Below are 23,152 nucleotides of genomic sequence, written 5' to 3' on the forward strand. Positions count from 1 at the left end.
AAGTTCAAGGCCAGCCTGGGCAATTTAACAAGACTGTTAAATTTAATTAATTTTTTTAATTAAAAAAAAAGTTGCAACATATTACATTTTGATTTAATTTATTATGATTTCCTCCCCTCTTTTTTTTGGGGGGGGGGGAGGTGGGGGGGGATTACTGCAGATTAAACCAAAGGCACTTTACCACTGAGCTACATCCCCAGCCCTCTTTATTTTGAGACAAGGTCTCACTAAGTTGCTTAGAGCCTCACTAAATTGCTAAGGCTGGTCTCAAACTTGCAATTCTCTTGCCTCAGCCTTCCTAATTGCTGGGATTACAAGCAACCACTCCATGCCATGCCCAGTTTCTCTTATTACTTTTAAGTCTAGAAAACCAACATATTAAATATGTTTAAAGCATTCACCTATTTTTTTAGTTGTAAATGGACACAATACTTTACTTCACTTATTAATCTTTATATGGTGCTGAGACTCAAACCCAATGCCTCACACATGCTAGGCAAGCACTCTACCACTGAGCCATATCCCCAGTCCCACATTCATCTGTTTTTGTGCTGCAAATACTCCCACCTGCATTTGTGACTTGTGGTCAAGGGTAGACCAAGTTGTAGAATGCTTGTCTAAAATATTCAAGGCCTTAAGTTTGATCCCCATTACAGAGGAGAAAGAAACAGTGAATGAGAGAAAAAACAGAGGGAGGGAGGAAGGGAGGGAGGGAAGGAAGACTGTCCCACACGAATGGCATTTTGAGGTTTGTATCTTTTTATGGCTTGATAGCTCATGGAAGATTTCAAGCTACCAAGGAAATATCCATGAATAAGGAGCTACAAGAAAACAGAGAGCAGCCTGACATTACATCGTATTTTAAATGTAAATAATCTGAAGAACGCAGATAATAAATAATTAAGCAGTGAAACTTTGTTTCCAATATTTAATTTTGTTTATATCATTTTACTACTTTTAATTTTCAATAGATTGCTTAATAACTAGTTTGTAAAGTTCCTGAAAATGAAACAGTACAACTCAAGCATATGACTGTAAATACATGAAATCTTGCCTTTCCCCTTCCTATAAATCCTAAATCTCATGAAGTCAATTCTGCTTCACTGGAAAAAAAAGAAAAACACTGACTTTTTCTGTGCTATTGCTAAGTTTATTTACTCATTTACTATACTTCCAAGAATGTTCATTTATTAACAAGACCTAGAAGTTGTTTTATAAAAATGTATACATCTATCATATGAGGACAGAATTAAAATTTTACAAATAGAAGGAAAGAGAAGATCATATGGTCCAATAGTTCCCAAACTCTTGGTTACAGCCTTTACAGAAAAAAAAAAAAAATACTATCAATTCTACATAAACTCTTCCATGAAGTCGAAGTATTACTCTAATACGAAAACCATATCAATGCTGTATAAGAAAATTACATACCTCACAGAAGCAGATGCAAAATTATTTTTAGAATTCTGGCAAATAAAATCTAGCAATACATTTTTTAAAAAATGACAAATCATACCAAATGATAATTATCCCAGGGATGCAAGATTGGTTTACCATTTTTTAAAAATCAATATATAATTCACCTATCAGAGTTTGTTTGTTTTTAAATGTGATCTCAGTATATCATGAAAAGCACTTGGCAAATCTATCAATCAATTCCTATTTTAAAAGAAAAACTTTCTGAGAATCGTGGCACATACCTATAAGTCCAGCTACTCAGGAGGCTGAGGAAGGAGGATTCTGAGTTCAAAGCCAGAAAGGGCAACTTGGTGCGAGCTCCATTTCAAAAATGGAGGGGTGAGGGTGGTGATAATGGTTCAGTGGTTATGATAATAGCTCAGTGGTTGAGCACTTGCCTAGCATGCTACAGGCCCTGGGTTTAATTCTAGGCATGGCAAAAAGAAAGAAAAATTGTCATTTAAAAAAAATAAAGGGAATGTACTTATTCTCATAAATGGCACTAATGAAAAAACTTCGATAGATTTTGAGTGTTTTCCTCCTAAAATTTAAAAAAAAAAAAAAAAACAAGCATGCCTCCTTTAAATTTTATTAGACCTTGTACCAGAAGTTCCAAATTATGAACAAAAAATTTATCAGGTATTTCATCAAAGAAGATATATGGATGGCAAAGAAGTACATGATAAAATGTTCAATGTCACAGGACAAATAAAATTCAACTACAATAAAATACTACCACATTCCTATTTAAAAAAATTGAGAATATGGAGCAAGTAGAACTCTCATATACTATTGAGTGCAAAATAGTACAACCTTGGAAAACCATTTAGCAGTTTATTAAAAACTTAAGCATATATCTACCATTTGACCCAGGTACCATCCCCACCCCAACAAAAGAAAAAAAACATGAGCTTGGCACAGTGGTGCACTTGAATCACGCAGCTAGGAAAGCTGAGGCAGGAGGATCACAAGTTCGAAACCAACCTCAGCAACTAAGAGACCTTAAGCAACTGAGAAAGATCCTATCCCAAAATAAAAATTAAAAAAAAAAATTAAAGGGGGAGTATGAGCAGGGGATGTATCTCAATAGTCAAGCACCCATGGGTTCAATCACCGGTACCAAAAAAAAAAAAAAAAAAAAGTAAAAAAGAAAAAGAAAACATGTTCACCCCAATGATTTAATTAAACATACATGTTCTTAGCAATTTTATTCTAAAAGCCAAAAAACAGAAACAACCCAAATATATAACAAAAGGCTAAAACATAAATAGTGACAAGTCCATATAATGAATTCAGCAATAAAAAAAAAATGAACTATCGACACACATGGCCACATGGATAAATTTCAAAATAATTGTGCTGAATGAAAGAAAACAGACACTTTTGGAAATTTCAGCAAACTGGTTTTTTAAAAACTGATGTAGAAGCCGGAAAGCCAAGGAGTAGAAGACCTACATATTAAATTGGCAATTCAATTGTTTTTATTTGTAAGTACAGTTCAGAAAACCCAAAGACACAGGAGGGAAATTAGCAGGATAGATGACAATATGTCTAGAGACCCAAATCCTATTATTATCACAGCCTAAACACCCTAAATCCATAACCTGGAGCATACTATTGTATGAGTTCATTTTTCTGACATATGAACAACAAACATTATACACCAATTACAGTGAAGCTTACTATTCAACAGATTTAGTAATAACACAAAGGAAACCATGTTGCCATTACCCTATGAATTCTAACACTAACAGTTTTCTTCATTTCCTCCTTCAGTAACTAATATAGACACTGAAAAATATAAATCGGAAAAATAGTTTGATGTTTTTATTTTTTATTTGTACCTCGTCCTCCAAATTCTGTCAGCCAACCTCCAAAATAGCTCAAATTCCTCTCAGAAGAGCAGTTGTTACATAGGTAGTACAGAAAATTAAGAACAGTCTCCACCCTACTATGTACTCAAGATGTTACTGTAGTCAAAACAGATATATTCAATACATACTGGCATATGTTCAAGGATCAACATGCAAAGTTATATGTCCGTTCTCCAGCATTCTCCTTAGTATATTGATAATCAAAGGTCACTTTAAAGGACTATTGCAATTTCTCCTTTGAATCCCTCTTTTCCTACTAAAGTTAAAGGGCAGTGAAAACACAGAAGAGTAGTTTATTTACAAGGTTGCCCAGACTTTAAAAATAGAAAAGTTTACTACAAGTTCTCCCTTGAAACTGTTAATTAATAACAAGTACTGCTGGATGAGGTGGTGCACTCCAGTAATCCTAGCAGCTCAGAAGGCTGAAGCAGGATGATCACAAGTTCAAAGCAAGCCTCGGCAACTTAGCGAAAATCTGCCCCTAAATAAAATACAAAAAAGGCTGGGGATGTGGCTCAATGGTTAAGCAGCCCTGGGTTCAATCCCCAGTACACCCCCTCAAAAAAAAAAAAAAAAAAAACAAAAAACACCTACCACCCAAAGAAAAGTATTCTAAATCAACTGGCAATCCAATGAGAAGCCCTCCTTCCCCTTTTTCAGTGCTAAGGATCAAATCCAGGGCCTCACTCACATAGGTAAGTACTCTATCACTGAGCTACATCCCCAGCCCTGGCTGTATAAGCTGAAAGATGAATAAACAACAATCCCATAGAACAGACTGTTTCTTCAAACCCATCAGAAATGAAAACATCTTTGCTGCTATAAACAAAGTCAAAAATAAATTATGTTCAGACATAAACTGAGACAAGCTGCAAGGACACCTATAAAAGAATCACACATCATCTAAAGAAGTCACATTATTTAAAAAAAAAGAGCAAGAATATCATGAATATGAGAGTTCTTTCCTCAAAGCAACAATCCACTAGACAAATTAAATTCAGTCCACCATATTTAAATGGGGGAAAAAAAAACTTGAAGTAACCCTACAGACAACATGTCATCTTTTTTCCTTTTCCCAGCTTCCAATCTCAGGCTTTGCTCTATAGTGGTATATAAAAATCAATGACTTAATATTCCACAAATATAATATTTGTTTATATAAGCAATCACTTGTATGACTGAACTATATCCAAAAAATAAACAATAATTTAAGATACTGTTTGGCTTTAATTACTAGAAACTAAACCTAGGGCTGGGGTTGTGGCTCAGTGGTAGAGCACTTGCCTAGGATGTGTGAGGCAATGGGTTTGATCCTCAGCACCACATATAAATAAATGAATAAAAATAAAGACATTTTTAAAAGAAAACTAAACCTGACAGTATCAAAAATACAGGTTTAATGAACTCTTTTCAAAACAAATAACTTTTTGAATTACTTTAGCTTCTCTTTGAAAAAAAAATATATTTTAGGTTAAAATGTGAACACAAAATTTTGAAAATATGAATGTCTGAAAGTAACAATTATAACCATCCTATATTTTTGACCTGAACCAAATAATACATGTTCCAGTATCACATGAACACAATAAAATATACACATATAAAGAGATGTTAAAAGTAATATTACTATTCTGAGAACCAAGGTTTAAGGATAAAAGCCCTATCTAAATCTACAAATCTCAGCTAGGAATGGTGGCATACACCTGTAATTCCAGCAACTCAAGAGGCTGAGATAAGAAGATCACAAGTTCAGGCCACCCTCCGCAACTTTACAAGACCCTAGAAAACCTGGGAGACACTCTGTCTCAAAACAAAAAATAAAAAGAGTTGGGGTGGCTCCGAGGTTAAGTACCTCTGAATTCAATCCCTAGTACCAAAACCAATTAATTAATCTACCAGCCTCCATTAAAAATGGTAAGAATAGGGCTGGGGTTGTGACTCAGTGACAGAGGGCTTGCCTGGCACATATGAGGCACTGGGTTCAGGCCTCAGCACCACATAAAAGTAAATAAACACAATTTAAAATAAATATTTTTTAAAATGGTAAGAATAAAACAGGAAAAGCTTGTAGTAACCAACTGTCCAGGGTAAAAAATAAGCACAAAGAAAAGCTCCATCAAGGAAAGGCTTCCAAAGAATGTCAACAACTTCTTCTTCTTTTTTTTTTTTTTTAGTTGTTGATGGACCTTTATTTTAATTTATTTATCTGTGGTGCTGAGAATCGAAACTAGTGCCTCACACATGCTAGGCAAGCACTTTACCACTAAGCTAACACCTTAGCCCTGTCAACATCTTAATTATGAAAAAATTCAAAAGAAAGGTAGGTCCAATGCTGACTCACATTGATCCCAAACAGACAGCATTAAACAAAGCACTAACCATTAATTTTTTGGCATGAACAAATGTCTACTGCAAAGTATCCACTCTATTCATACAAATGACTGCCAAGAAGGTAATGCTTTGTAACTAGCGGAAAAGGTTTGAAGGAAGGGGTGTCAACTTTAAAATAGTTCCTAAAATAGTTCTTTTAAAAAAGGATAAAGAACATGAGAAGTTACAAAGACTTTGAGTCAAGCTTGGTTCCAGGAAAAGGATACTTTGGCCCTTATGTGAAAGCAAAATCCTGCCACCGAAAAATACAGATACTCAGACTTTGTCAAAGAAGAGCATCACTTCCCAAAAAGGTAACAGTCCTTCACTTGGATTTTTTTTTTTTTTAATGGCAGGTAGATACTATGCAAAAGCAACAAAGCATACTAAATACCTTTGTCTTTCAAATTTCAGTCCTACAGCTGAAATGACAAATTCATCAAAGATCAATGAGGATCAAAATTTCCTGTTTTGTTCCTCACTAATACAGAATTTCCTTCTTTGTGTTTTGAAGCTAACAAAATAATGATGGTGTATATACAACATACTAGGAATAAAAAGCAGTTACAGAGAGTCAAAGAATAGGATTTGATATCTGGTTTTGAAACCTCATTACGTATGGTCTATGTCCATTACTACTACAATTGGAAAAAAGCTTTAATTATTTTTAATTTTAAAAAATTTTATTTTGAAATTACTTTGTCAAAAGACAAAAGAGGGAAACATAATATTTTAAAGATCTTTATCCAAAACCTATGACAGAACTGTTTTCCCTGCCCTAAAACTGTAGGAGAAAAATGTAAACAGTGATTTTCATAAATATTTATCTATTTCCCACCTCTTTCCAAAATGTATTTAAAATTACTTTCCACAAAGAAAATATAACACTGTTTACAAATCACTGTAATTTAATAAAGAATATATGCAAATTTCATAAAAGAACCACTAAAATTTGAATGAAGCAATTCTTAACCAGGTTGACAATTAACTGTGAAGTGTTACAAATACTATAATTTGTAACTTTTAGTAAAAATAATCCAAATTTGTGTACAATTTTTATATACAATATAAATACACTGAGTGTTAGTATTATTACTCCTATCCTCTAACATTCTAACAATGAGGAAAAGGTTACAGCTATTTCTGAAATATAATAAATAATGGTAGATACATGTAACATGCACACATCCTTTATGTATGTTGTATGCATTTATTTAGCGTTCATCCTAGTAAAGTATGACTCACGCTATTGAAAAATATTAAACATAAATGGCTTCATAATTACTAAGTGAAGTTTCAATCTCCTTTTCAGTCATAATTCATCCTATGGGTTTATCCAATTTTGAAAACTGAGGACCATACTCCCATTTCTTGAAACTTTCCACTCTCCTATCTTCTGGACCAGATTTTAAGTAAGGAAGACAGAGTTTATGAGTGAGAGAAAGAAGAAAACATTCAGCATGTGCCCAGATAGTATGTTACACAATTTGTATATTTAATTTCACAAAAATGATGAAATAAATAAATATTAACTGTCATTTTACAAATGAGGAAGTTGGGATATGCAGAAATTTATGAAACATCCAACACCTGACAGGTAATAAGTGACTAGGCTGGAATTTGAACACAGGTCAATTCCAACTACAAAATGTACACTTTCACTAAGCCATGCCAAGTCTAATTTTAGACATTCCTAAAAGAAATGGCAGAATATAATTTTACAGTTTTGGGAGTACAGAAAACTCTTTTAAGCAAGGCAAAGACCACAAAAAGACAGGTTAAATATTAAAAAATTTAATATCTATAAGGCAAAAAGCAAAGTCAAAATGAAGTCAAAAGATAAATAGGAAATGGAAAAAATATCTGCAATATTCATAATATACAATAAGGTTAGGTTTTTAAAATTTAAATAGCTCTTACAAATCAATAAAAAAAGAAGCTATCAACACTCCTAATAGACAAATTTGGAGTAAAGGTAATGATCAGATAGATAATTCACAAAAGAATAAATCTGTGGGGGGGGGGGGAAAAATCCCACTATTAGCAAAACATACTACAAATTTTAAAATATATGATTTTCATTATCGGAATGGCAAACATTAATCTGTGGTTTTGGAGAAACAGGCATCTATTACACAACTGGTGCCAATATAATTTTATATAACATTTCTAAAGGGCAGTTTGACAAGAAGTATCAGAATTTTAAATGTGTACTTATTTTAATCTAACAAGTCCACTTCTAGAAATGTATTTTTTAAACGTGTGCAAAATGCCCATCACAGTTGCACATATCTGTAATTTAGGAAGACCCCATCTTGAAATTAACTTACATTAAATTAAGTTGAACACAGAATTACTATACGATCAACAATTCCATTCATACACACACACACACACACACACACGAAAAATGGGAAACATGTCCACATAAAAACATGTATATAAATGTTCACAGCAAAATTATTTACAATAACCAAAAATAACCATATACATATGTACATACTGTATTTTATTCAGCCATAAAAGGGAACTAAGTAATATTACATGTTACAACATGGATTAATCTTGAAAATATTGTGCTATTTTAAAGAAGTCAGACATAAAAATCACATATTGTATAATTCTTTTTTGGTACTAGAGATTAAACCCAAGGGTACTCTACCACTGAGCTATATCCCAAACCCTTTTTATTTTGAGAGAAGGTCTTGCTAAGTTGCTGAGGGCCTCAGTAAACTGCTGAGGCTAGCCTGGAACTTGCATTCCTCCTGCCTCAACCTCCTGAGTGACTGCGATTACAGACATGCACCACCATAATCGGTTTGTATAATTCTACTTATAATAAATGCCTCAAATAGGCAAACTCATAGGAACAAAAAACTCACAGTTGGTAGATGCCAGCAGACAGAGGAACTGGAACTGATATTAGATATGAGGTTTCTTTTGGGAACGGTGGAAATGTTATGGAATTTGCTACTAGTGGTGTTCACAGTAATGATCATGCTAAAATCACTGAAGTATATACTTTAAAATGGTTAATTTTATGTTTTGTAATGTGTATCATAATTATTTTTCAGTGATGGCAACTAAACCCAGGGCCTCATGCATAATACACAAGTACTCTACCAATGAGCCATATCCACACCCCTTTTCTATTTTATTTACCTTGGTAGGCCTCAAACTTGGGAACTTCCTGCCTCTGCCTGCATTTACCTAGGATTACATGTGTGTACCACCATTTTCAGTTTAAATTTTTTTTTAATTCTATACATCTTTTTTAAAATATGAAGTACATTTACTAATGGAAAAAATGATTGTGTTAAGTTTTAATGAAAAAAGCAAGTAAAAAACATTACACATAGTATGATTCTATCTATACAATGCTTATGTGGCTATTTAAGTACAGCTCAGAAACAGGTCATATTACATTTCTAATAGTCTTGGTCACCATGAGGTAAAATAACCAGGAAAGTATGCTCTTCAGTATCATTTTGGGGTTTTTTTGTTTTGTTTTGTTTTGTTTAACTAAGAGCACATATTACTTCCAAAGCCAGACATGAAGCAATAAAAACAACAAAATTACACAAAATAGAGTAAAACAAGGAGACGATACAAGCAAAAATTATGAAGCTAATATGCATAAATATCTCAGAAAACCTGTGAATTTGTATAGGAAGAAAATTACATCACTGTTTTCACTAACTTCTACCTAAAATGTAGTACCTCTTTCACAAAGATCGGGACAACCTACCATAGTAGTATTAGCCACACCTGTGACACATTTTCATTTCACATTATAATTGTAACCGAAATCTCAAAATAGCATCTAAATGCATCATTACTTCAAAATTAGGGTAAGTCATTAGACTCACTGCTAGCTCTTGTTATTTAAATACTTTAATTTAAATAAAAAAGCACATATCACTGTATCAAAATTCATTTTTATGTATTTCGATATCTATTACAGGTTCCTTTTCAACCCCATTTATGTTTTCATTCATTTAAGATTATTATTCTAGAAAGGATCCACAGCCTTCTCCCAGACTGCCCATGGAATTCATAATTACAAAGATTTAGAACCCATGAATGAGAGGCAGGAAGGAAAGCCAATCATGAAGATATTCAAATTATCAAGCATAAAATAAGAAGGACCTAAATTCAGGTAACAATAAAAATCACTCAAACAGAAATCACACCAATTTGTCTAACACAAACTTCATAATTTTTTTTTAGCTAAACTGTCTCTTCCTTGTTATCTCAATTATCTCATGTCTTCTTCATACAGAATCATCAATGTCACTTAAAAGTTTTCTTTCCATTCTAGCCAACATAAACGTATTTCTTATCACTTTTAACTCTTTAAAAATGTCTTTCCTCCTTGTATTCCCATCTCCCCAACTGATTCTGTTACCTCAACCAGATAAATGTTCTTTAAAAATTTTTTTTAAAAAAATCAATTGCAGGCACTGGAGATACAACCCAGTGATAGCGTGACTGTCTAGAATGTGCAAAGCTCTGTTCAATCCTTACCACCACAATAAATAAATAAACACATTTCAAACAGCCACCAACTGGATCAAAATCATTCACTGGCTCCCAATGTCTTTAATAATACTGATAATTATGAGATTTCAGAGCCACAATCCTAATAAAAATACTAATGAATGGATTAATGAATATCTTATAAATATATAAAGCAAAATATTTATGTTCTTTTAGTTGTAGATGGGCACAAGATCTTTATTTTTATGTGGTGCTAAGGATTGAACCCAGTGCCTCTCACATGCTAGGCAAATGCTTTACCACTGAGCTACAACCCCAGTCCTAAAGCAAAATATTACAACATAAAACTTGAATATAAATAAGAGACCCCAGTTTATGAATTTCAAGAACATATAGAAGATTTCATAGAGTTGTAATCTTTCGACCAATGATGGAAGGACAAAAATAAAATTCCTTATGTAAGAATTCAAACTCCTCCATAATCATGCTTTGATTTGCCTTATATTAGCCTCACGTTTCCACTCAAGCACTGGAAGTTAGCCAGAAATTTACTTTCCCATTCACCTTGAATCTGAATTCATCTTTCTGTAACTATATTTCTTGACCTAATTTTCAGTTTACAATGCCATTTGATTGTTCACTTACTAAATATTTATTAAGTCCCTATTTTATGTCAAATGTTATATTAAGCCCCTATTATATGTGTCAAACATCTGAGTTATAAAGGTCAGGGATACATAATCTTGTACCCTTAAAAATCTCAGTCTGGTCAGGCATAGTGGTATACGCCTGTAATCCCAACTACTTAGGAGGCTGAGGCAGATGGATCACAAGTTAGAGGCTGCTCTGGGCAACTTAGTGAGGCCCTGTCTCAAAATACAATTTAAAAAAAAAAAAAAAAAAAGTGGGTATGGTCATACAGTTCAGCTGTAACATGTTTGCCTAGCAAGCACACAACCCAGGGTTCAATTCCCAGTATTGAAAATTTTTAAAAATCTCACAGTCTAACAGAAAAAACAAGATATAAACCAGGTAAATACAAGACAATGTGGTAAATTTCATAAAAGAGGAATGCACAGGATGCTAAAGGAGCACAGAGAAAAATCATAAAGCAGAGAAACTGGAAATGTCAGGTAAGGTTTCCTAGAATAGGGAGCACCTGAGGTGAACTACTGAAGTAAGTCAGTGAGGTCATTAAGTACAAGGAATCACCAGATGTGGTGGCACACACCCGTAATCCTAGCAGCTCAGTAGGCTCAGCCAGGAGAATCACAAGTTCAAAGCCAACCTTAGAAACTTAGAAAAACCCCAAGCAACTTAGCAAGACCCTATTTCAAATAAAAGGGCAGGGGAAATGGCACAGTGATTAAGCATCCCTGGGTTCAATCCCCCCCCATACCAAAATAAATAAATAAAGTACAAGATACTGTAGCCACATATAAAGCATAGACCAAACAAAAAAGTGATTTGCTATGGCTAAGCTAAGGAATATGTGAGGAAAGAGTTTTACAATGAATAAAGATTACTACTGTTATTTACAAATAATTATAAAGTTATTTATAATAATAAAACTGAAGAGATGTCGGGCTCAGTGGCACACACCTGTAATCCCAGCAGCTCAGGAGGCTGAGGCAGAAGAATCCAGAGTTCAAAACCAGCCTCAGCAAAAGCGAACTCAGTGAGACTCTGTCTCTAAGTAAAATACCAAATAGGGCTGGGGATGTGATTCAGGGGTCGAGTGCCCCTGAGTTCAATCCCTGGTATCCCCAAAAATAAAACTTAAAAAACTGAAGAGGTAAGCAAAAAACAAGATCATTACAGGCCTTATTTAAAATGTTATAAAATCCGCATCATATTCTAAAAAAGTAGTAGGAAGCAACAGGATATACTGGAATGTACACAGGTTTAAGAATTGCAATGACCTAATTCTGAATCTTTCACTTACTATTTGATGTTCATAAAATTTGCTAAGCATCCTCGACTGTAAAACAGGGATTATTAATATCAATTTTAACAGGATTGTAACAAGAAGAAACCACTTATTTCATGTAAATCTCCTAGCACAGGGATTAGCAAACTGTTTATAATCTCATTTAACAGCAGTTTATGACTTTCATGTTTTTAAATGATTGTTTAAAAAGGAAAAAAAAATCACAACAAAGATCTTTTTGTAGTGGGGGTAAATTGGAGATTTAACCCTGGGGTGCTTAACCACTGAGATACACCCCTGGTCCTTTTTATTTTTTACTTTTTATTTTTTGAGACAGGGTTTCACTAAGTTGCTGAGGCTGGTTTTGAACTTGTGACCCTCCTACCTAAACCTCTCAAGTCACTGGGAGAACAGGCATGTGCTTCCACACCTGGCACAATGAAGATGTGACCCCAAAAGCTAAAATATTTACATCTGTTTCTTTACAGAAAGTTTACTGACTCCTACCCTAGCACATAATATATAACTGAAAATAACTATCATTACTACTGAAGTATTTTAAGTAGGGAATTTAAGTAATATGCAACAAATTTTACAAGTATTTTTCTGGTGATGTGTATGTACAAAGTAACAATAATGGAAAGTGGTAGACCAGGAAGATGTTATGGTAATCTATTAACTTCTTCCCTTCCTTTCATTTTATCATAAAGGAATTCGAAACTTCTACCCTCTCTCTATTATAGATTAAAACCCACATGTATGCTGTATGTTACAGTACTTAATATTACTTTGTCAGTATATTTTGCCTTAACTTGTTTGCTGTAACCAGACTTAAATGCCCTAATTAAGTGTAAAAGTAAGTGTCCTGGAGTAAAAAAAAAAAGATTCCATTGTAATGTTGGGCATTTTAACTTGTATGTTTCCTAATAATAAGAAACAGTAATGGCTAACATATATTGAGTTTGGGATTTTCTAAATTATGGACATTGCTAGGTTCTGTTCTAAGTGCTTTATAGTTATGACATTATTTAATTACACAACTCCACAAAATAGAGGACTACTACCATTCTCCCATTACAGATGAAGAAACTGAGGTATGGAAAATGAGTTTCCCAAGAGCTAGAAAGTGGAGGATTTAAGGCTCACCTTCTTAAACCACTACAAACTGAGAATCATAAAGCGTATCTCACAGGATTTTTTTTTAATTTTTTTAAAGAGAGAGAGAGTGAGAGAATTTTAATATTTATTATTTTTTAGTTATTAGCGGACACAACATCTTTTGTTTGTATGTGGTGCTGAGGATCGAACCCGAGCCGCACGCATGCCAGGCGAGCGCACTACCACTTGAGCCACATCCCCAGCCCAGGATTTTCATGACTAATTAAGATTACATATTTAAAGGGAGGGGGAGTGGCTTTTCAAGGTCCTTGATATTAAGTAGTCCAGTATTATTCCATTCCCTAGCGAAAATTATATCCTAGAGCCAGGGATATAGCTCAGTGGTAGAATGTGTGCCCAAGGCCCAATATTTCATCCCCAGTGAGAATGTGTGTTGCAGGGTGGGAGATAGGGAGATAGACACACACATACATACACACACACACACACACACAGAGACAGACAGACACACACACACACACACACACACACTCCTAAAATTTCTTTATATGCCCCAGAACAATGAATACAATAGCTTATAGCCAGTAGAAGATTAATGAATGTGTACAAATAGGTTAGATATTCTTTTACTGATTCAAATTCTTAGTTTCAAGATCATCATTCTGGATATAATTCATATTACACTTTTCATAAATTTATATGTAGATATTACAGAAGCTTGAGCTAAATATGAACCTACAGTAGACATATCCTATAAGTAATTTGGGGGTTTTGTTTAAGTATAATAATTACTATCAGAAAGCAGTAGGTATATACGTTCAGATCCCAAATGTCTTAAACAGAGTGCCATCGAGGTTGGTATAACCTAAACTTAGTTCTATTATTTTAGCAGAATTTGTAATTTGCATTATATAATTCTGATCTATGTTATTCATTTAGGAAATCTATATAAATAATATGTGAAAAGAAATAAAAACTATTTAAACTTTAAATTAGAGGGAGATCCTCTCAGTAAAAGATGAATAAGGAAGATTAAGTATTTTAATCTTTTTCATGTCACCAATTTCACTGTTAATAAAACAATCTGAAAGCCCCAAATTAGGCATCTCTTCAGTATGAACAATGAGCCGCTCACTGAGCAAAGAGAACTACTTACTTCAATAAAAAACTTTTATCATTAACAAAATTTTAAAGTGGACTGAAAAAATTAATAAAAACTAATAATATTACTATGAAAAAGAACACTACAAAACAAAAATTATATTACCACTTTGCAATTCTGCCTTGAGAACAAAGATTCTTAGCCAAACTCAAAGTTGTTTTAACTTCTAAGACCTACAGAAAGTACAAAAATATGTTTCTCCCCTGAAGGGGCATTGGAGATGAAACTACAGGCACTTTACCACTGAGCTACATCCTCAGCAGCCACCCCCTCCACCCGCTTGTTTTTTTGAGACAAGGTCTCCCTAAGTTGCTTAGGGCCTCACTAAATTGCTGAGGATAGCCTCAAACTTGCAATCCTCCTTCCTCAACCTCCAGAGTTGCTGGGATTACAAGCATGCATCACCACACTAGGCCAAAAACAAAATTCTTGAAAAATATTCTTGACAGGGGCGAGGATTGTAGCTCAGGGAAAGCGCTTGCCTAGCACACGTGAGGCACTGGGTTCGATCCTCAGCACCACATAAAAATAAATAAGTAATGAAAGGTATTGTGTCCATGCACAACTAAAAAAAAAATGTTTTAAAAATATTCTTGATAAATATAAAAGTTGGAGGTCTTAATTCTCATTAAAAACAGTGCTGGCCTAAGGATAAACATATGGGTCAGTGGACACAGAAAGTCCAAAAATAGACCCTCACATTTACAGTTAATTGATTTTTGACAAGAGTGACAAGACAAAAGATAAAGATAGTCTTTTCAACAAATGGTACCAAAAACAAATGGATATACATGTGCAAAGGAATATTAGACCCCTACATTATTAGCCCATTTACAGAAATAAGTTCAAAATGGATCACGGACCTAAATATAAGAGTTAAAAACCATAAAACTTAAGACAAAACAGAGATAATAAGTTTTTGTGACCTTAGATTAGGCAATGGTTTCTTAACTGCAACACTAAATCATAAGCAACAAAAAAAGAAATTGACTTCATAGAGTCTGTAAATGTACCTCAGTAGAACACATGCTTACTATGCTTGAAGCCCTGGATTCAATCCCCAGCACAAAAACACATAATATATTCACACACACACACAAATACACACACAAATGTACACACACAAATATACACAATTTCATCAAGCTAAAGACTTTTGTGCTTTAAAGGACATCACTGGGAGGGTAAAGAAAGACTCAGAATGGGAGAAAATAGCTGTAAATTACATATATGAAAAGGGACATACTATAATATTCAAAGAACATTTACAATTCAACAATAAAAATTAAACTCAATATAAAAATGGGCAAAGAATTTGAATTTTTTCACAGACATCTATCCAATGAATACATATGAATGGCCAATAAGAACATAAAAGGATCATCTTCCATCAGGAAAATGCAAATCAAAATCAACAGGTAATCACTTCACATCCAATAAGAAAGATAATATTTGAAAAATAATTATAATTGTTAGCAAGAATGTAGAGCAACAAGCACCATTAAACACTGCCAGCAGAAATGTCAAATAGTGCTGCTGCTATGGAAAACTATCTACAAGTTCCTCAAAAGTTTAAGGAGGTACCACCTGATATAGCAATTCCATTCCTAGGTATGTGGTCAAAATAACCAAAAACATATCTCAAATACTGTATACATTCAATGCAGCGTGATTAACAACAGCCAAAAAGTGCAAACAACTCAGATGTCCATCAGCCATCAAAGAATAAACAAACTGTTACAGTCATAAAATGGCAAACTATTAAGTCATTAAAGAAAGAATGAAATACTATACATGCCACAACATGGGTGAACCTCAAAAATATGAAATATCAGTGAAAGAAGCCCACCCTAAAAGACCATGTATTATATTAACATTCCAGTCATATCAAATGTCCAGAATAGACAAATCTGTAGAAAGTTCTCTTAACAGTGGTTGCAAAGAACTAGAGGTACGAGAGAATGAAGGGTAACAGAGGATATAGAATTATATCTCAGGAAACAAAAATGTTCTAAAATTGATTGTGATGATGGTTATACAACAGTGAATACACTAAAAACTATAGAGATAAACATGTTAAATGGATTTCTTATAAATTATGTGAATTATATCTCAAAGCTGTTTTAAAAAATAAGCAAGGCTGGAGATGTAGCTCAGTGGTAGAGCACTTTTCTAGCATGCAGAAGATCCTAGGTTTGATTCCAGGCAACTTTTTCACTAAGAGTTCTCTTACCCAATTAAATTTTGTCACTCCCTCTCAGGACATCAATATACAGTTGATATGCTATGCTGGCTTATGCAAATTCTTTTGTTTTGAAATAATTAAATTACGTACTTTATCGCCTTAACTCAAACCAAAAGTTTTCCAAGAGTCTCTTCTACATCTTTCATATTCTCTTCAGAACAAGATATAATGGATATAGAGTAGGTTCTCAAAAAAATGAATTGTGCCAGGCATGATGGCACACAACTGTAATCCCAGCAACTCAGGATGCTGAGGAAGGTTCAAGGCCACTCTCAGCAAATTTTAGTAAGACCCTATCTCATAATAAAAAATAAAAAGGATTAGGGATGTAGCTCAGTGGTAAGGCATCCCTGAGTTCAATCCCCAGTATCCCCCCACAAAAAAAAAAAAAAAAAACTGAAGTTGTCCATAATTAAAATCCACATAGTATATTAAATGTTTAATGTAAATGCAGTTAGTAAAAGTTGTAGTATTTTCATCACAAAGTATGAGCACAAGTTAATAATTAAACATTTGTGGTCTATTTGATGATTTTGTTATTTAATTAAGGCTCAAATTAATTTTAATGACTTTAGAATTACAAAAAGAGCCAACGGTGGCACACAGATGATAAGATTCACCTAAATGATATCCATCAAAGTACAAAATAATAATAATAATACTCTATCCCCCCAACAGAGAAAAATGTTTTTAAAAAATGTTTCAATTTACATTCTACCCTGTTTTGTCACTGGGTTTCATACATAGTTTTAAAAGGTGTGTGTACTTCGAAATTATAAATAAAGAAATCCATATTTTTTTAAAGAGTATTTCCTATGACAATATACCCCAAAAACTGAAATTCACGAGTTTTGGCCTACTGATCTCCACTAATTTCAAAGTTACTAAGAGAAGTAACTCAAATAGTCAGAACCCATTAAAACTCACTGACAATCAGTAACTGATAGCAAAGAAGTGACCCATCAAATGTTATAGAATCCAAAGGTAATGTTCTCCAAAAAATTATGTCTTTATTTATGTATTTTTAAATAAGGGGCACCCAGCCACTGAGCTTAAAACTGTTATGTCTTTAAGTAGCTGCTGAAGTTAACTTGTCATCCAAGTCCCTCACCTATAAGAGCTCTCATTCCTCCTCCTCCTCCAGTAGCTCATATCCTTTTCTCCTTTTCTATTTACTCCCTTTCCTACATGCACAGTTTTACTTTTAGAAAATGGAAAGCAATCCTTAAGAATTTTAATTCACTTTTTAGCATAACTTTATAAATATGTTACCATCTAAAATAACACCATGAGCAGGGCATGTGGTGCTTGCCTGTAATCTCAGCCACTCTGGGGGGGCTGAAGCAAGAGGGTTGAGAGTTCAAAGCCAGACTCGGCAAAAGTGAGAAGCTAAGCAACTCAAGTGAGACTCTGTCTCTAAATAAAATACAAAATAGGGCTGGGGGTGTGGCTCAGTGGTTTAGTGCCCCTGAGTTCAATCCCTTGTCCCCCCAAAAATAAATAAAATAACATCATGAAATGCCCCTTGTAAGCAGAAACTGCTAAGCAGTCCACTATCTAGGAACTACAATTCTCATCCTCCATGCATTCAAATAAGGCTCTATGACAAACCCTGTCAATGACATTTAGGGAGATGTTTATCACTTTCAGACTAGGGGTTCTTAAGAAATGGTCTGTGGGCAACAGGAAGAAGGACTCCAAGACTTAGGAATGGTTGAGTCACAGGATCTCTAAATTACCACATGGGTGAGTGAAAAGTCACAAACCTGATAACCAGGTGCACCTGCACTGGACTGCCATGTAGAAAAAAAATAAACTTGTATTATTTTCAGTATATTTATTACCCTCATTGACATTACCCAAAGTAATAAATGCAGAAATTCCTAAATATTACAATTTGCTCTAATTAAAGACATCTATACTCTAGAATATTTTGGGAAGACTGTTTTAAAGTCACTTTGAATAACATTAAATTTTAAAATCTAAACAACTGAATTGCCCATCTCTCAGTTCAAGATCATTGTTTTCGTGATTAGAGAAATGTTTTCTCCAATTATTCCAAATTAAAATTTTAAAAAACTAAGGAGTTTTTAAATACTGCAATGCATAATGTCTAATGGAAATTAACAGACTAAGGCAAAATTCATTTCTATTTTTTAAAATATTAAAAATTGTTACAATTTTTAAAAGAATTATTCCTTTAAATATAACCACATGGCAGACAATGCTATCCACTATAAATATACACACATCCACAACACAACACTTGCTACCAGGGATTAAACCCAGGGTTCTTAACTACTAATCCACATCCCCAGCCCTTTTTTTTTTTTTGAGGCAGGATCTCACCAAGTTACTTAGGGCCTTGCTATGTTGCTTATGCTGGCTTTGAACATTTGAGCCTCCTGCCTCAGCCTCCAGAGCTGCTGGGATTATGGGCACACACCACCCAGCCACAATACACATTTTAAGAGAATTTAATATTTTATAGTCTATTAAAATTGTCCCTACCATCTGTCTCAGAAGTTCTTATATGTAAAAATTTTTCTAGAAGTGTTGAAATTTTAGTGTCAGAAAAGTCTAGTAAGGTTTATATTTACTATTTCTGATATAAATTATAACAACATATAATACCTAATTGGGAAAACTGTCATTTGTAAACAAGGACATTACAAACTTAAACCAATGTAACTCCTCCCACATTCTTTGCCCTACATCCGCCAAAACCAAAAAAAGTAAACCAAAAAAATAAAACCCTTTAATTAACCTTTCTGTTGGCTTTACCTGATTGTTCAGACCATGTTTCCTACATGATACAGTTAAAATTTAATGAACACATTTATTACTTCACACAAAACAATAAACATGGGAAATTACTGGAAGTTGACAGAAAACTTTTGCTTCCACTCAGAAAAATCTTCCAATAGGTCTGGTTTACCAAAATTAGTCAATGTGAACTGAAAACTATATAGCATTTTTTGTGGCACTATTCTTTACAGATCTATATAGACAGACTGGTTCCTTAATCATTTTTTAATGCTTGATTATATTGAAGCATGTATGTAATACACAGATCTTTAAGTTATTTTCCCCCCAGGGCGACATAGCAAAATCTAATAAAAAGTAATGAAATGGAAAGACAGACTATTCAAAAATATGAAACCACTACTCTATAAAATAATAGGCTATGACAATTTTATTCCTAGAAAAAGAATTTCTTGTATGTTTTAAAAGATGTTCACATAAATTTTATATATATCAAAGAACTCCAAAATATTCCATTGTTTTCTTTTTCTTTTTTCTTTTCTTTTCCTTTTTTTTTTTTTTTTGTGCTGGGGATAGAATACAAGGCCTCACATGCTAGGCAAGTGCTCTACCACTAAACTACATCTCCAGCTCAGTGTCTTGATTTTTAATTCAACACATAATATTGCTGTAAGTAATTAATATTTATACTAATAAATTCTTTCAATACTCACAGGCCTACAGGAGGCAGAACTAAAATTAACTTAGCATCTACTATGTTCCAAATGTTTTCTCTATTTTCACGACCTTACTAAAAAGGCATTATCTCCCTATTAAGATAAAAAAAAAAAAAAAACAGGTTTATAAATACTAGATAATTTGCTTAAGGCAAAACAGGGAAAAAATGGCATAGCTGGGATTCCCACTGAGCTCTATTGAAAACAAGTCCTTTTTCCACTAAGTATATATGCTAAACTGTTTTTCAAAGTAATGGTTACAGAAAACTTTCTCCTTCGCCTGCCCCCATTTCCCAATGAACAACATACATTATTTCTTTATGAAACCAGGTAATCTCTGGTCATTATGCAGCATGGCCTAAAAGTATCAAACTTGTATTAAGACTTTATCTATAGCAGGGTTCTAGCTAGATGAGCTAACTAGATACAAATGTAAAGAGAGGAAAGTAAACCTGCAAATAATTACCCAAGTGCCATTTATATTTGAAATTTATTGTATGCCTATTGGCAGCAGGTTTATTTTTATTACCACATTTTGCTTATACTACTCTCAGAATAGCTTTCCAGGAGCATATACTGAGTAGAACATAGAGGCGGCTTGATCTAAGTTTTGGAGACTGTGAGGAAAACATGTTTGTTGAACATGACAATCTTGACAATTAAGATAACTAGAAGCCGTAAGACAGTATTTCCTACAATGTGGTACTGTGCTTCCAACGTATACAAACAGTTCAGCTAAACTCCCTGAATAAAATCCTTCTGATTAGCCCAAGCTAAAGAGCTGGCCCAGTTAAGGAAGATGACAGCTCCAGTAACTTCCTCTTCCTCAAGGACCTCCACAGCCCAGCGTGTACTAGCCTTTCCCCCTAGGAGGCAGGATAAAACCATATCAAATGCACAAAAGCCATCCAATCCCACCAACACCATGGCCAAGGGAAGCCAATTTCCCTTTCTTCCCCCGCCTCTCCAAGGAAACCTCTTATCTTACAAAAAAAAAAAAAAAAATCTTACCAACGAGAAAGTATTTGCAACAAAAATTGAAAATATTTACTCAGTCCCTCCACAGACAGCCTTAAGGGAATGGTGAAAAGAAGGGATCTGAGCAACGCGTATTCCGAGATTTACAGCTTTGATTCACTTTCCCTCGGGTCCCACCGCCGGCAGAGGCAGGCTTGCAGTTCGAACACCAAAATAAGCCTTCCTCGCTCCTCGGGAGACGCGGAGGCGGCCAAGGCGACGGCGATCGGCGTCCCGCCCCCGATCCTCACCTGCCCAGGCCCGAGGCAGCGTCCTGGGCCCGCGCGAGCTCGGCGTCCCGGGAACGTCCCGGGAGGCCGGCTGGAGGCAGGCGGGCGCCGAGGCGGTTAGGCCGCGCTGCAGGCCGGCGCGCTTCCTGCCGCGGCCGCGGTCCCGCCACCAGAACGGCTGCCCCGGGAACCGCGGCAGGCGTCGACCCACGGCTCTCGCAGCCTGGCCGCCTAGTGTCTACCGCCCTCACCACTGCTCCGCCGGCCCCCTCCGAGCAGCTACCACCTGCGAGGCTCCCGAGCCCAGCCACAAAGGGGGAGGGACACGCCACTCGGAGGTCCCGAACACACGCAAGCCGCCCCCAGAGTGCCCACCCCAGCGCGGACCCCCTCCCAACGCACACACACCCCGGAACCCTAGCCCCCTCCGAGGAGACGCTGGGCGGCCCCGCCACCCCCTCCAGTCACCCGCCACACACCCACTCTCCGTGGGTCCTCAGGCCTCTCCAGCCAGCCCAAGTCCCAACTCGCACACCCACACGAACATTTGTCCCTCTCCCACCTCATTTCCCCGGGGACGCTCTCCTCTTCCCAACACTCTCGATCCTACCCGAAGGCACAAAAACACTCTACCTCATTCTTCTCCCCTAGCCCAGAAGGATCAACAGCAGCCATTTCCCCGCGGCAGGGGAAACACACACACAAACACGCGCGCGCGCGCACCAGGCCCCCACAGATGCTTCCCCTCCAGAGCCACGGCCGCAGACGCAAACACAAACACCCACGCCCGCCCGCCCGCCCCGAGGGGAAGCCGCGGCGGCAGACAGGGCCCGGACTCAGAGCTCGCGGGCGGGCGGGCGCTCCAAGCCCAGGGTCGCCGAGGGCCTGCGCCCCCTCCTCACCTGCATTCAGCGCGCCAGGGTCCGGGCGGCGGCGACGGCGGCGGCGGCGGGGCGGCTGCTGCTGGGGCTGCGGCGGCGGGGGAGGCGGCGGCGGCGGTGGCGGTGGGGCTGAGGGCAGCAAAGACATGCAGGCAGCCCGCCGGGGGGAGAGGCACCGGCCGGAGGGGACGCGGGGCGGGCGGGCCGGGCCGCCTGAGGAACGGCAGGGGCGGCGGCGCGGAGGGCGGCTGAAGGGAGAGAGGAGACGGATCGGGGGGCGGGGAGGGGGACGAAGGCCGCGCCGCCGGACTTCGAGGACGGTGACCCTGGGCGCGCAGGAGAGGCGCCGCGGCCGCTGACGTGAAGGCCCCAGCCAGAAGAAGCTGCGCCCCCGCAGCCGCGGCTATTGCTCCGAGGGCCTCACAGAGCCTGGCCTTGGCCTTGGCCTCCTGGCGCTGGGGCTGCCGCCGCTGCGGGGGTTGCTGCTGCGCCGAATGCTGCTGGGGCCGAGGCCGAGCAAAGACGCCAGCTTTCGGTGCCTTCGCTCTCGCTCACACACGTTCACACCCCCGAAGGCTGGGGGAGAGGCGTCCGGGCGATATCGGTTTTGAGATTAATAACAAGGTGCGGAGAGTGCGAGAAGGAGGAGGGTTGATTGACGTGGAGGGGCTGGCGGGAGTCAGTCACTCCCGGGCGCTGAGAGGTGGGGTGAGGGGAAGGAGGCGGAGCGGCGGCGAGGCGGAGCGGCGGCGGGGCGGGGCGGAGCGGCGGCGGGGCGGAGCGGCGGCGGGGCGGAGCTCCATCGCCGCACCCTGGCCCCGCCCCTCGCGCCCGCGCTTTGTCCTGATGCGCGTGCGCCAGCGGCGGCCAGGGAGTTCTTACTC

The 23,152-nt window shown here is 37.0% G+C and overlaps 1 protein-coding gene across 3 annotated transcripts in view; it reads right to left on the reverse strand.

The window, feature by feature from the left end:
* The window catches only part of Cnot6l (CCR4-NOT transcription complex subunit 6 like), a 109,559-nt gene extending 87,164 nt beyond the window's left edge, over window positions 1-22,395 (reverse strand). The window contains exon 1 of one of the 3 annotated variants that reach the window (XM_046459153.2): window positions 22,290-22,395. Coding sequence is in view for 2 of the 3 variants with exons in the window: in XM_046459149.2 (XP_046315105.1) it covers window positions 22,021-22,025 (5 nt within the window). In the remaining variant the exon portion in view is untranslated. Of the gene's footprint in view, window positions 1-21,949; window positions 22,145-22,289 lie in introns of those variants that run through there. The other 2 variants (XM_046459149.2, XM_046459150.2) reach the window with 2 other exon arrangements.
* Window positions 22,396-23,152: the final 757 nt, after the last annotated feature.

Source organism: Marmota monax, unplaced genomic scaffold (genome assembly GCF_021218885.2).
Source record: "Marmota monax isolate L192 unplaced genomic scaffold, Marmota_monax_Labrador192_F-V1.1 WCK01_AAM20220418_F8-fsc00112, whole genome shotgun sequence".
Classification (NCBI taxonomy): Eukaryota; Metazoa; Chordata; class Mammalia; order Rodentia; family Sciuridae; genus Marmota; species Marmota monax.